This window comes from Epinephelus lanceolatus, chromosome 17 (assembly GCF_041903045.1).
Source record: "Epinephelus lanceolatus isolate andai-2023 chromosome 17, ASM4190304v1, whole genome shotgun sequence".
Classification (NCBI taxonomy): Eukaryota; Metazoa; Chordata; class Actinopteri; order Perciformes; family Serranidae; genus Epinephelus; species Epinephelus lanceolatus.
Window position 1 is genome coordinate 25,717,373 of NC_135750.1, and position 15,499 is coordinate 25,732,871.

Consider the following 15,499-nt stretch of genomic DNA (forward strand, 5'->3'; position numbering starts at 1 on the left):
AATCACCTCACATGTCAAAGCATTTGGTTATTTCAGCTACAAAAATGACACCTGACAGGAGGCTCTGTTTTTCCAGCATGAAACATTTTTCATGATCCATTATAATTGTTTTAATCATGAAAGTTCTGAGGAAAACATTTTAAAATAATTGTTATAATAGTTATAAGGACATTATGTCTTTTTAAAATTATTGTGACTCGTTTTAAATGACTTCGTCGAGTCAAAAGCCATACACTGAAAATGTACCAATTATCAATTACAGGAGTAAATTGATTTTTGGAGAAGTATTATAGCCACATTCTCCATTTAGAATCCAATGCACAACAGCAGTCACCTTCACACTGTAAAAACCTTTCCTAAAACCAATAAACCCACCATGAAAACACTAAAATGACTGCAGGAGTCAGCTCAGGACAAAACCACTCTGACTGCAACACTAAAATGCTATTTTCAAAGGTTTAACAAAACTTGTAATGTGCTTATGTTACTAGAATGTGAGGATTAAAAGCCTAAATTCTAAGCTTGAACTACATCTAGCGTTGCTGCCTTTTAGCAAAAACTCTGCTTAATTCACTATTAAAATAATTTCCATCTTAATTTGACCTTTTTAACCCAGAAGTCTTACATTTGCTCTTCTAAATACCGAGGGCTCTATTTTTCTAAGTCAGTACACAGTGCGCAAAACCTGTGGCACAGGGTGTGGAAAGCCATGACAGCCCGTTCACAGTGCATGTGTGGCATTGTTGGCAACTGGTAGAATACATTATTAGCAGATGTGGTTTTCATCATCAAAGCAGCGTGCTCTGACAGCTCTGATGTACAGTAGAGAGAGAAAGGATCTACCACAAAAAAAGCTCCCTCAAGAGAACACTCTTGTCCTTGTGCAAAAGGTGCAGAAATGCCAGGAGCGAATATATGGCCCTTTAAATTTAATTAGCTTGGGAGGAGATAACATATTATGCTACTGTGCTGCTCTGGTGCTAAGAGCTTTGTTGCCAAATGAATGAAATGGTTCAGTGACATTAGGTAAAGAGCCAAATGGAACCAGCAGCCAACTACAGGGGCAGTGTGGCTACGGGAGAGGTGCATCCATGAGCCTGGTCCTCATTCATTGTGCAGCCACATGTGGTTATACTTTAAATGAAAAAAAAGGAGCTATTTTTTCCAGCTTTAGGGAATTGCATCAAAGTCAAATTGGCCTACATATCCACAAAAATACTTTGTAAGCCTATGTGTAAGATCTGTTCATGGACACGTGACTTGGTAGAGGCATGAAAGTAGCACAGCACACAACTGCAGTGCACTGAACACCTTTGAACCCGGTATCAGAAGGTGAACAGGACAAGCAAAAATCCCAGGTGATCCTTAATAACACAGCTCCTGTCCCCCTACTTTGGAGCAGTTAAGTTCACAGCATGTCGGCAGAACACCAAACTGGCACCGACAAGAAAAACCCTGACAGAAGTGTCACCTCGCCAACACAAAGCCCTGACCGTGCACCGACAGGAGAGTACAGTCCTCGCAGTCTTTTCCAGGAAACATTGTCTGGTGTTCAGAGGAGATGTTTCACATTATAGCAGAAGCAGTGGTGAACAAATCAGAAATAAATTGTATGAAATAAATGGTCACAGTATAATGGGAACAGTCACTACCATAGCTGAGCCAAGAAGAAAATCAGTACTGTAATTTCAAATCAGTTGATAGAAAGTAACACAAAATAGGTTTTACAGAAATGTAACGAGTAAATTTAAAGGTCCCATATTTTGAAAGGTCAGATTCTCATGTCTTTTTTTTTTAAATAAAGCAGGTATTAGTGCTATATAAATACTGTGAAAGTATCCAAACACTAAATCCACAGGAAAATGCACACAGTCCACATCCAGAAACTGAGCCTTCAAACAAGCTGTCAGGACCTCAGCGATGTTGTGATGTCACAATGATACTTGAGGTATCACTAAAAGAAGGATCAAAGAAGGATCTCAGTCAATATAATACTTTCCCTGTTTTTTTTTTTCTGTCCAAAATCGTATGTAAGGTTTGAGAAGGGTTGGTAATAAAACCCTTTTAATTAAAAAAATAAAGCAAAGTAACATTTCATATTGATTATTTGAATTAATTGAGTAATTGATTATTTGAAAATAGACTGAAAGTAGCTGGACGTGACTGTGTAAACAAAGCTATAGATTCTCCTATATAACCTTCTTAGTCAGTCACTAACAAATGTTTAGAGACTGCAAGAGGAAAATATGTGATATGCCATGACATTGTTTAATATTTAAAATGCAGTTTTCTTTTTATCGTCTCTTTTCAGTGAACTCAAAATCACAGACTTTCGTGATGTGATGTGTTTATCATGCAGGTTGACATTGCAATGATGATTTAAAAAACAAAATGTATTGTGCAGCATGCACAGGTAAAAGATAAATGTGAAAGGTCCTCGACATCAAGCTGAAAGCTGAGATCCCCTTGTCCTGCAATTCTTTTGCCTGTTGAAATAACTACAAGACTGGCTAACAGGGGAAAAATAACATTGTAGTTCAGACACATAATCCATTGACATTTGAATAATCAAATCATGTTTTTTCCTTCCTGCATTATTACTGGTTCATGTCACAAGATGCTTGAATAATACTTGATACATTCTGTCTGGCAAAGAAGCCTGGGGAGGAATGATCCTGCGGCTTAAACAAAATCCCTACATTTTATAGAGAGAAAGATATCACTGTATTGGCATCATTTTTTGGATCATGGAGTGTGATGTACCATTTAATTCTACACTTAAGGCTGTGTGAACAGTGCCCTTATTTGACTGTCTCTCTAATTCACAGCTTTTAATTGTAGTCTAGTTAGAACATGCAGCTAAAAAGACACAAGTTTTGCTCATAACCCCACAGTCTATTTACCAGCTCATCTCCTCGCCCACTAGACCATTTAATTGTCCCAAAAGGTAAAATATAGTGAGAAAGGTAGATCAGGCAGTAGAAAAAAATTGATCAAGTTGACTCACAGTTTTCCCCCCACGGCACTAAATCTTCAGGAGCATTGATTGGAGATAGCTCCTTTACCAGATACCGATGGTGTTTGATTGGACAATGGTGTCCTCATAAATCGTGGTAATGATTTCTCTGGAAACTGAAATTGTAATCCAATAGACATCATTAAGCTTCTTTTAATTGTACTCCTCCCGGGGGGGCCGCAGACCAAAGATAAACCCAAATGATGTTATCCTTAAAATAATTTGGTCCCTTTGAATGGTCCAGTTGATGAACAGCGTGTAGCAATTCATGTAAGTGCTCACCTACTTATTTCTTTCCCAGTCACAAAGCAGTTTAAGTGCTTCACAGGTCTAATAGATGTTATCCTCATTAAACTCGTTTTCACTGGAATAATTATATACAGTATGAGTTAAAAGTAAACTGGGAAAACAGCTTGTTTATGTATGTATGTAAGATAAGATGAATAAAACAGGTTATTTATCTTACTTTAGATTCAAATTCAAGAGATGCATAAAAAAGATGTGAAAATAAATAAATCTGGAAAAGCCAGACTATATGCCTCCTCTCGGGTAATCTATTTTTGCACACCAGTCGTTACGGGAATCCTTGGCAGCAAAATGAGAGAAACGCAAGTGCTAGGTGCTGACAGAAAGCAGATCCATAATGTCATCTCTCCTTTTCATATTTCCATCACAACTATGTAATTATGATTGGATTCCTCCCCAGTTTCTCGGCAGAGCTGGTAATATGAGGCTCGTTATGACGGCCGTGTTGGAGGTCAGAGGAAAGACGGTCTGTGGGCCTGACCTTAGCCGAGCTGTGTAGTCAAACAGGCTGCCTGCATCCTAACCATCCCACAACTGCTACACCAGGGCACAGAGCCAGTGCACTTTCCTTTACTCACACCTATCCGCCTCTTCATGTGGCACTGCTCAGTTTATTTAACATACAGTGCTCAGAGGCCAGTTTGCTATATGCTTCTTACTCCGTTCCAGCACAAATGGACAGTCAGAAGTCTGTGCCAAGAGGGCTCCAACACACAGGCCATGCTTGCTTTCCTGCAGTCTACTATCCCACACACCTCTTTGGCCAAACGCAGGAGAACTCCTGGGATGGTGCTACATTTTTAATGAAAGCAGAGTGTTTGATCTGCCAATGTTTATCTTCTTTGATGTTAACTGACACAGCAGAGTGCAGCCAGCTCTCAATGTAGTCCAACACGAGGACAGATTAATTCATTATCCTTTAACAGGGGGAGGCTTGTGGTTGAGGAGTTCATCTCGGAGGTCTGTAATAGTCTTGAGTAAGACCTACTGATACCTGTGCAAAACACACTGCCTCTTGCTTTCTGCACTGTGGCCTCTCTGGGGAAATGCATATGAATGTCAGAGATACAAATGCATTTGGGGATACGTGAAGCGAGAAAATCTTAATTACATTCTGTTTTGTAGGTCTTGTGCTGCACTTTGCATGTCAAACTCCCCTCATTGTACCTTGATCTTGTTTTCATTTCATTTTTTTCTTATTATTATACAGCGGGTGAATAGAGAATAAACTGAAACTCTTGTCAAATTAAAGAGACAACAAACAGCCAAGTATTTCCAGGACACCACTGTATCTAATGACTACAACAGATCCATATCAGGGCCCAGCGTCCCAGGAGAGCACACAAATAACAAATATGGAGCCAGTGCATAATTACTCCCACCACTGGAGTTACACAGGCACGTGTCTGCTGATTTCATGCCACTGCACAACTGTGTAGGTGTGCATTAGCCATGTTTCTCCATGTATCTTAATCCTGAACAGTCCCTCAAGGAGTCTTTCACTAGTCTTTCATGCTTGTATGGATTTCAGACTGCTTTACCACATATAGGCAACGTTATTATCTTCACTCCCCGAATCTTCTTTGGAGCCATTTATATAATCTACATGTCAAAGAGTGGTTAGTTGAGTTGACCTTTGGTGCCTTGACATGAGGGTCTTGCTGTTTATCCATTCAGCTTAAGGGTGTCACCAGCACTGCAACCCACTGAAATGAGCAATCTGTATAATATAGTAATTTTTTTTTAGGGTTTTTTTTTTTTTTTTTTTTTTTTTTTTGAGGTCACCAACAGTAAATAAGCTGTCAGTGGGATAAAGTGGGTGTCAAATCGTATGAATAGACAGAGGGGGAAATGGACGCTTAAGGGCCCACTGAGTTCCAACACTGACATGGTTTAAAAGAGCTTAATTATAATAAGCTGGAGCATGGAGCAAGTGTTTGGTGGCTTGGGGGGAAACTTGGAGACAGTCACAACAGTCCGGCGCAAGCTACATGAATTGGAGATTGCTCTGCGAAGGGGGCCAACATCAGATATGCATTAGTGGAACAAGGAGGGTTTTCAGCGGTAGCCGGCAGACTCCATGAAAAAGAAATGATTCCTGCCTCGCAAATATATTACACATAATGTCTTTTCCTTTGTAGGAGTCATCAAGCATCACAGCGCTTTATCCATTAGGCAAATACGAATGCTTACAGTGTTATTTCATTACGTTTTACAAACGCAAGTTATGCTTTATGAAAACAATAAATCCCGCCATAGATCCCTATGTCACGACATCATTTGTTAATCACATTATTGTTAATTAATGATGCAATTCTTTTTAGCTAATGGTCGACAGTGTGTATTGACTCAAATGAGGGCGTGAAATTGGAAAAGGAACTTGAGAGTAGAGTGACGCGCTTTAATCACTGCACTGCAAAGAAAAGCCAGAGGGAGGGAAAACAACAGAAATATATAAATAAATGCAAAATATATCGATAGTTTTATATCCTCGTGAACTGGTTTACAAGAAAATATTGGAATTACAGTCAGAATGATTTATAATCTATTGTTCAGGCTAAGGCTGTTTAACTCCATGCCCCTATGAATATTAACACACTCTCTCTATGCTCTCTCTCTCCAGTTTTCCTTCACACACACACACACACACATGTAAATGCACAACACACTAGCAGAGCTCCTTGTCTAATTTTTCATGAAGATAGCTGTTTTTATGCTAATCTGACAGCTGCATTCATTTTCAGCCTTTCTCACAGGCATTTATTTCCCAATCACATACTCATTCATTCACAATCACACACACACATACACACTTTCTTCCGCGAGCCTACTTTTCTATGTCCTGGCAGAAATGAATTGAAACACTATCCTAATGAAGGTTTCTAATTGGGAAGAAATAGGCACGTATATGATTGAGACAACCCTGACAACTCTGAAATTGTGAAGCGCTGGGTGGTTGGGAAGCATCAAAACCTGAGACTGTGCCTTTATACATGAACATGCTCTCACTTCTAATAGACCACTTCCTTCATTAGTCGAGACAGACTTATTTCCAACCATCAGTTTGACTAGGTCACTGGCATAATGCCACAAGGCTCTCTCTCATTGAATAGCTACGTAATGAGAACCACTCTTCCATCTACCAGGTCATGTTCAAACCTTTCATATGGCTGCTAAAGACAACGAGCTAATGCAGCAAGACGGGAAGTAGCTGGTTTGGAGGTCACAAAGAGGGCATAATTGGACCAGTCAGTCAATAATGCTGCCGGCTGCGTCTGCCTTTGAGGCTGCTAATGAAGCGCGAGAGATGGTGGAGGTGCCCGTTTGGCATGCTGGTTACCTGGGCACTGGGGACAAGACGGCAAATTTGCTAACATTCACTTGTATCTCTTTCCTCTGGAGGTGAAGCAGGCAGTGGCAGTAAAACTGAGTAATTGTGCAGCATTATGAGGAAAGCAGCAACAGTACCTGCCTCCCTCATTTCCGCTGAATTTTCCCCTTCTCATGAATTGACATGAGTGTACTTAAACCCTCAGAAGGGGCTGAGAGCTGTTCAAGAGTGATATGTTGCTCAGCGCTTTGCAAAGTCATTACTCAGCACAACGAAACACTTCAGGCTGCCGGTGCTCTGTACACACAGCATTGATGCCGACTTTGCTGTGTTAATAATATGTTTGTGTTGACAGTCAGAGGTACACGGCTCTAAGGGGGAATACACTATTAACACCTTGTATTTATTCTCTCTCTCCTTTTGTTTTTCTCCAGCGGGAACAACATACATATTTGGGCGAGATGGTGGACTGATCACATACACGTGGCCGCCAAATGACCGTCCCAGCACGAGGGCAGACCGGCTAGCCATTGGCTTCAGCACACACCTGAAGGATGCTGTCCTGGTGAGGGTGGATAGCTCCTCTGGTCTTGGAGACTTCTTGAAGCTCCACATCGTAAGTCAAGAACCTGTTCATTAGTTTGCTTTCAAGTGCGGTACACTAAATTGCACACAGTACACTGTACATGCAGCACATGGGGATAAACCTAATAAAACATATTAGCTCAATCAGCCTCTCACTATGAGTCATGGGATCCTACGTTATTTCCTGCCAAGTCAGAATGGTTTTAGTTCCACATATCTGTGTTTCTATTTTTCTGGCTTTTCCCACTGATTTAAGTGGGCAGAGCTCAGTTGGGAAATGATGATGTCACTTAGCTTCCATTTACCAATCAGGATTTGGCAACATTTCAATCAAAAATAGATGACAGTTGGTGGGTTGTTTGGTTACTGTCAATCAAAAATGATCAAACGAAACTCACACTGTCTGTTTTTTGTTTTTTTAAACAGTTTTTCAGTTTCGAAATCTTAACAGAAAAAAACTGTTTTTGCAACTTTGGTTTTCGCTTAAATAATCATGAATATTTAATATTATAGAGCAATACTTGAGATGTGAAGTCAACTTTTCAGAGCTTTATCGGTAATTGTGTTGAACTCTGTAACCATAAAAGAAGGTAGAAGTCATGATTTAATGTACAGCACAACCTTCATGGCCATCAGTACATTTATGTTGTGTGTTGTAAGAAGGAGCCCATTCTCACCTCCTCTGGTCTTAGTGTTAAGGCCACTGTATGTGTGCGTAAGTGTGTGTGCTGCAGGAACTAAGGGAAATGTTGCAGCAATAAGGGCTGGTTCCATACAGTGCATCTCCGACCTGGACATAATTTTGCTGGCTCCCACATGACCTTCCTCCTGCTATCACCCACTTACTGACAACAACACTCATTAGCACTGGAGGGCTAGTGCTGTAGAGAAAGTGCCCCCCTCCTGGCCAGAGTGGAACACAGTGGAAATATAATTCTTCCTTTCTAAATAATAATTGAGGGAAAAAAATAACAGTTTAAGTGTTTGTAGTCTGTTGTAGTGAAAATATAAAAGATATGGTACATTTGAAGGATAAACATTGTTTCCTATATAGGTATCCTGACGTGACTGCATGCCTTCACTTTATCTAAAATTTGAGAGGAGCTGCTAAACACAGCCGGCCAAGGCAAGTTAATGGTGCAGAAAATAACATAAAATGGCTTATCTCCAAACTTTAAATAGTTCAGAACCAACTAAAAATAGACTTCATGGAGAAGCATCCAGCAGAGAGTAATTCAGAATTTACACTGTTTTTTTTTTTTAAACTGCGTGATGGCTGTTTGCCTGTAAAAGTTTTCCTGGAATCCAACAAAGTCCTCTCTGCACACAGAGCAGCAACAAATGCACTATTGACATGTGGAGGTAAGGTGACAAAAACAAATGACCTGCCCTGAGAAAGCACTGGCAGGACAGACAGGATGGACATCTGATGAATGAAACGCCACACACACACACACACACACACACACACACACACACACACAGAAACACACACACTAAAAATAAGTCGCCGCACATGACAACACTGATGCTGGCCAGGAGCTGACATGAACATTGCACCTACACACCACAGGAAAGCCACGGATCAACACACACTTTCATACATTAAATTGGACTTGAAGTCCGCCTCAACCCCAGCTGCCCACACACTGATATTTACACATACAGTAAGCACACACTGACATAAGAAGGCCTGTCCTCAGGACACAGAGCAGCCGTGATGTTGTTCCTATGAGACACCTCTGTACTCGCTCTGTGTGGATTTGCTTTTACTGCCATGTTTTTTTTCTCCCAAAGCCACAGGGCCAAGTGATTTTTAGCCCTGAGTTTTAATCCAGGAGTATTTGGCCAATTTAAAAGGATACAACCTTTTTCATGCACACCATTCATCAATAAATGCCACGCAGGGACACCAACAAGATGTTCAAAAGAACATAAATTGGAATATGGGTGTAAAAGGACAGATGTGCTCTCTCAGATGTGCAAATGCTCCGCTAAGATCCTTGTGCGTTCTGCAGTTTTCTGGGCTGCCGTCCACCTGCACGAAACACCTGAACAGGGATAAAACAGGCAAGATTTCCTTTATACGCTATTTTCATGTGAGTGATGAAAAATGTCCTCTCCGACAATTTGCATAGACAGGGCGCCTTTTTAAATTAAATGGCACAACAGGGCTTTGCTAGGTAGCTCATCCCGGTGCTGCACTGAATTAATATACATACAAATTTGCTCACTTGCTTGTACATCACGCACACTTGCTAACTTATTGCTGAACAATTCACAGGCTTTTGCATTTCATTTAAATATCATGTAGTTAATTCTCATTCAGGCCCTTGTGACCAGAGGGAAAGGTGAACTCGAAACTCGAAGTAGAAATAATGGGGTGTGTAGCTAGGCAGTGCAGACTGGAGCTGTAGCATGTAAACACCTTGAAAGAGATTTCAGCCATACATTGCCATATTTCTGTGTCTACACAATACACAAAGAGAAGTCTGCACAGTGTAAACATCTCCTAGGAGACAGTCTCAGGCTGTATGCCAGGTTTTAGGTTCACCGTGGACTAGTGATGAATGTTAGAGGTTAGAGTCCTGAGCTGCACAGACAGGAGAGGTGAGAAGGGGGAGACGCACATGGTTTAACAAGGCAGAGAGATCATGCAGCTTAAAGCAGATGCAAGCATAGCCTTGTTGATGAAATGTGCAGCATTCCATTGACATTTTACAGGGGGAAAATGTTGATAAGGCATGTTCTTACAGCAGGGGCAGTGGGTTGTGAGAATCCCCTCTCCTCTCGCATCAGCAGTCACTCTGAATGCTTCCTCTTATTTATTTCTGCACATTAATCTGGGGGCTTTGTGAAATGTTGCATTTCATTAGAAAATGAGAGAAGCGTGAGAGGAGACACAGAAGAGAAGCATGAACACGGGCACGAAGGTCATGCTCTCGATGTTTGTTCATCTAGTTACTTAAGATGAGCAACAAGGCTGTTGATTACACAAATAACACAGGATGTAGTGCATAACAAGATTTTTATTTTGCGCGTCATAAAGTTGCAACAGTCTTTTGCCAAATGTTAAAAATAAAACTTGACATTGGAATTCTATCATATGTTTTTAAAAGGCTCGAATGACTGATAAAATTTTGTTTTGTTTAAAGTGTATTATAAGACTTGTTGTATTTCAACAAAGTATAATTGATTATAACATTTAATTGTCATAAGGAATATTTTCTAAGCTTTGAGCTTAGAGCCAAATGGAAGAATAGCAGAAAATTAAATCACAATGTATTATGAAATTGGAATTCTTATGATACAAACCCTCTAGATATGTGCTTCATGCTTCTGTCTTCTCCTCATTAATTACACTGGAAAGGACGTGTTTTACAGCACTCCATTAAACACAATGAGCTGTGCAAAACTGCCACTTTGATGCGTTTCATATGCAAGAATAGCAGCACTCAGCTAGTCACCTGCAAAAGCCTTATCTGGTTGAACTGTAGCCTGGGTGGCTCACACTGTAATGTGAAATAAAATTACATATAATGACTCTGTGGCCCATTTTTCTTCAATATTGTATCGGGAGTTGGTTCGTTTCACTCACCTTGGGCAAATTGTTTTATTTTCTAAAGTAAAATTAGCATAAGCATTTAAAGAATGACAGGCTGTTGATGCCATCGTTGAATATGTATTAACCAATTTTGAGGCACACTTTCCAAACAATCTATCACAAGTCTGATTCCCAGTGGTCCCCCCCATTCCTTCCAGTTACCTCAGCTGTGAGCAGAAATGTCTTAGGAGGAGTGTATCTTCAGCTGTATGAGATGGGATTAGACCAGATTTCAGTATTTACCCCCCCTCCTTTTCCATCCTCTACATCCCTCACCCTCCTAATCTCCTGCTCCCATTTCATGATGACAGGAAACCCAGCGGGGCTTGAAGGACGCCATCTCAGCTCACACTCTCAAGAGGGAATTTTCTGAGTAATATGTGGAGACTATGATTTAAATGCACCTCAAAGGAATTGCGATCCTTCCCCCGCCTCTCCTTTCTATTGCAGATAAAGACAATGACTGTGAAGTCAGTGAACCATCAAATGTACGACAATCACTTTCCTCAGGCTCATTACTGTAGCGCACATGGAAGGAGGACTGGATTCATAATAATTCCTCTGCCGTGTCTCCAATTATGACGATTCTCCACAATCCCTATTACTTTTTCGAAGGTAAAGCATATTCATGAGGCTACTTGGACACATATCCCAGGTGGATATAAGACTTGTCTGTGCAAGATAGTATGCCCTGGCAAAATATCTCAGTAATCTATATATAATTAATTGCACTGTAGCTGAAAGTCAAATCCAGGGAAATGTTCACAATGACATTATGCAAAACAGGGAATTATGGATGTAATGATCCTTGGTGTTTGCAGCACAGTAATCCATACAGAAGAAGAATTGGAACAAAGTTTATACGATGTGGGTGTGCGGTACCTTCCCTGTTAAACATGCTAATACATTTTACTGTGCAATGTTTGTATAATTTCACCACAGAATATTAAAGTACAAGTGGATTTTGCTTTGATGCCGTTAAGGTATTTTATCCCCCACAAAGGAAGTATCATTTATTTCCCTGCACAAACAAGGACGGGTGCCTGTTATTGGAAATCCATCTGTACATTTTTAGGAAGCCATTTACTCAGAGAAATTGAGGCTTTGCAGTTGTTTTCTTCCTTTTTTGTTGTCAATGAGCAGCGGTGACAGTGAGTATCAGAGGCTCTCCTCAGTCTCAGGCAGGGCCCCAAGGGGCCCACTGAGCTTGTTTTGTGCTGGTACTCAGTCTCTGTGTGGGGGTTGGGGACTTTTCCAGGCACTTTCTTCTTTCCCTTCTTCTAATTGCATGCATCCCTTTAAAAAAAAAAAAAAAAAAAAAAAAACAAGCAATGAAGGCACTCTGGCTAAGACAGCGACACTGTGAAGTTAATGTATTCCATAGAGCGGAGGGGATGGTGGAGAAATAATGACTTCTCTGGTGGAGCATTGCTCCCCTCGGTCCTCCTTTAGCTGACTACTAGAAAGGGGTTTCTTCTTCTGATGGAAGACACCTTTAATTGCAGTTTCAACTCCTGCTCTCTACCCTATTAATCATGTAAAATGGCTTGAGAAGAGAGACTACCGGGCCCATTGTCTGAGTGTCTCCATTTCCAAGTACGAAAAATGTCAACTTTTATGTGTTTTTGCAGTTCATCTTCCTGTTGGAGTTATGATTATGCACAGTCGCATGCTTCATTAAGGGAATGCTGTACAGTCTGATTTGATGCAACAGGTGAGATTGTTACCTGGGAGAGGTGCTGCAGGTATCAGGAGAGAACCAGTGTCACGCTATCCCCCATACTCCTATTAAAACACCTGCCCAGGGAAGGGATCTTGCTCTCATCCACTACTCCTGTTAAGGTTTCAGACCCAGTAATTACCTCTCATGCTCGCTCTGCAGGCAGACATAGAACAGACCTGCATGCAATACCCCGAGGAATCAGTGGTATACAGCTTTCCTGTGTTGCGTGCTTGGACAAGGCACATCAATCAGTCATTAGCAGACCTGTGAAGCAGCTGACTGATACCATATTATCAATGAAATACATACATGCTCAGATCTATGATTAATGGAAAAGAAATGCAGCTAAAAATGTATGAAGTTAAACTCTGATTAAATGTATGATTACATCTTAAGATGAACATTTTAATTATATATTTTTTGTGTCGGGTGTTATTGTTGTGTTTGAACAGTTGTCACCTCAATTTGTGAAACCCACTTTGTCTCCACAATATTTTATCAGCTGTTGCTATGGTTACAATCCCAGTATAGGACTGGGAGATTAAGTGCTATGGTGATGATATGCATTTCAAGCAGATTCAAAACTAAAAAGAGCATGGTATTTCCAATTTAGAATTGCAATATCGCCCCGCTCTGTTGAATTTGCTCAAACTTCACTCCTGTGCGGAAAAAAACGATTATTGGAGGCCAGCTGGAGAAAATAAAAGCCAGACCGAGCAGAGATCCTCCAGCACAATGGTGAAAAGTTAGAGAACTGAAGGATTCAAACTAAAGAAATGTTACAGATTTTGAAAGTACAGCTACACATGGCTCCTTTGCAACTTTACGTACATCATGTAAGGCCTAATGAAGGAAGATAAGATGGGGCACTTGGGCATTTAAGGTCTAGTGTGTGGGATTAGTGGCATCTAACAGTGACAGGGTTTAGAAGAACCACGGTGGCCGACACATAAAAATGTCAATGGCCTTGTTTGGTTAGTCCGTCCTTGTTCTGTATTTAGATACATAAATGGCTCATTTTAAGGCTATAAAAACACAACAGTTCTTAGTTTCAGGTAATTATACACTAATGAAAACATAGTTATGAATATTGTACATTTCTGCCAATGTATCCTCTAAATCCTACACACTGGACCTTTAAGGAAACAATGTCCAAACACGCACACTTGTTCCCCATGACATTATTCATCATTGAACTGTCACGCTCTAACGAACAGAGGGTAGGAGTAAACACATCCATCTCACAAGTGATTTGACTTTCCATGGTTTGTGCTGACACAAGTCACTCTTACTTCTGTAGTTTCCTCGGCTCACTGGGACGATAACCTAAGACAGCCGGGAGCTGCCAACCCTCTCTACTTTTGTCAAAAGGTCCAAGAGCAACAGTGCATGTAATTTGAGGATCATAAGTAGACTGCCATGGATTGGGAGGTGCTCAAGTGCATTTTTCTTCTCCTGTTTGAGCACTTTTGTTTTTCAAGTTTTGTTAAGTCTTTCATTTGTGAAGAATTGTAACGAAAATATATCCCCACCTCCATATAGTCCTTTTGTGAGATCAATTAATCAGAGAGGGAATACTAGTAATCATAGCTGCATGCATATTAACAAACCTCCGCACTCTAGCCAGCTCCGCCACATTTGAATTCACAACCAGATGCCATTTCCCTCTTCCGCTGCTTCCCCCTCGTTTCAGTGAGTGTCAGTGAAACCAGAACTGCCATTTGCTTGTCAGTATGTTTGGCAGTTTGCAGTTCAGTATGTAGCAAAGCTAGGCTAATGGCACTGTAATGGTGAGTTAATAGCTGACCATGATGAGGAGATAGCAATGAAAGGCATGGATGGGGGAGCATCATTGACCTCATTTAGTCCCTCAGTGTTGATTCAGTCACACAAACATGAACGGGGAGGAGACAGAAACAAGATGATGGTCCTTAACGCATTCTTGTTCTCTTCATATGGTTAACATAACAGAATTTGAGCTGTAATTGTTAAAGTGGCGATGAGTAGTAGTAATAATATGGCTCTGGTAAATATAGCATTGATTTTATGTCAGCGGTGACTGATTGTGGCAAAAGGCTTGTATGTGAGAGTGAATGGCCTCCTATCTCTTTGAGTCATAGACAGGGCAGCCACTCGGCTCGGATGATGTACCTGACCTCAAAGAATCAAATCTCATCATCTCCATATTGAGAAGGGACAGCGCTAGAATCACCATTACTCATCTTTCAATTCCAATCATTTCTCAATTTGTTCAAGCTCTTTGCCACTACAAAGCCAAGTGGTCCATGAAGAGGAATGAGTGTGTGTTTGTGTGTGTGAGTGAGAGCGCGAGAGCGGGGAAGATGTGTGTGTATGTGTATTTGAGAGGGCAGGACAATAATGTGTCTTCACTTTTATTAGTGTAACAAATCACAGTGAGTACAGCTTGTCATTCTCAAAGCTGTACATCAATACATTATGGGCTTGCCTCATACAGAGCAATATTGCCATGGCTAACATGGGGTAAATTAGATTTCATTGTCAATGTTACACTGTCAGGCATGTTCGCTTTTCTTCTGGGTTACAAGGTTAAGAGCATTGACATTCTATTTGTTGTTGTAGTTCAGAGCATGAATTTAGTTTGTATTAGCTCAGCCTTCCCCCTAGATCCTAGTTGGACGTGTTCCTGTAAATAAGTAAGCCTCATTGTATTTTTCCACCATTCACGTTTTAAGCATTCTTTAACCGTATGTGGTCTTACTTTAATTTCAGATATTAAAAATCAAATCTCAGCATGCATACCGGTATGTGGGTATGATTGCGGAAGAGAGAGTGGGTTTGTGTGCATTTGGGAGTGGAGCGTCGCAGCATGGAGTCACCATAGTTGTTGACTTTTGACACAGCTGCCCCAGCCCTCAGGGTGGGATAAAAATAGTCTCACTCTTTCTCGCTCCA

At 40.8% G+C, this 15,499-nt stretch overlaps 1 protein-coding gene across 39 annotated transcripts in view; it reads left to right on the forward strand.

Annotated features, from left to right (window-relative positions):
• The window catches only part of LOC117248330 (neurexin-1a), a 286,729-nt gene that overhangs the window by 181,788 nt on the left and 89,442 nt on the right, over positions 1–15,499 (forward strand). For all 39 annotated transcript variants that reach the window (XM_078176214.1, XM_078176215.1, XM_078176233.1 and 36 more), the window contains one exon: positions 7,088–7,269. In XM_078176214.1, the coding sequence (XP_078032340.1) occupies positions 7,088–7,269 (182 nt within the window). The remainder of the gene's footprint in view (positions 1–7,087; positions 7,270–15,499) is intronic.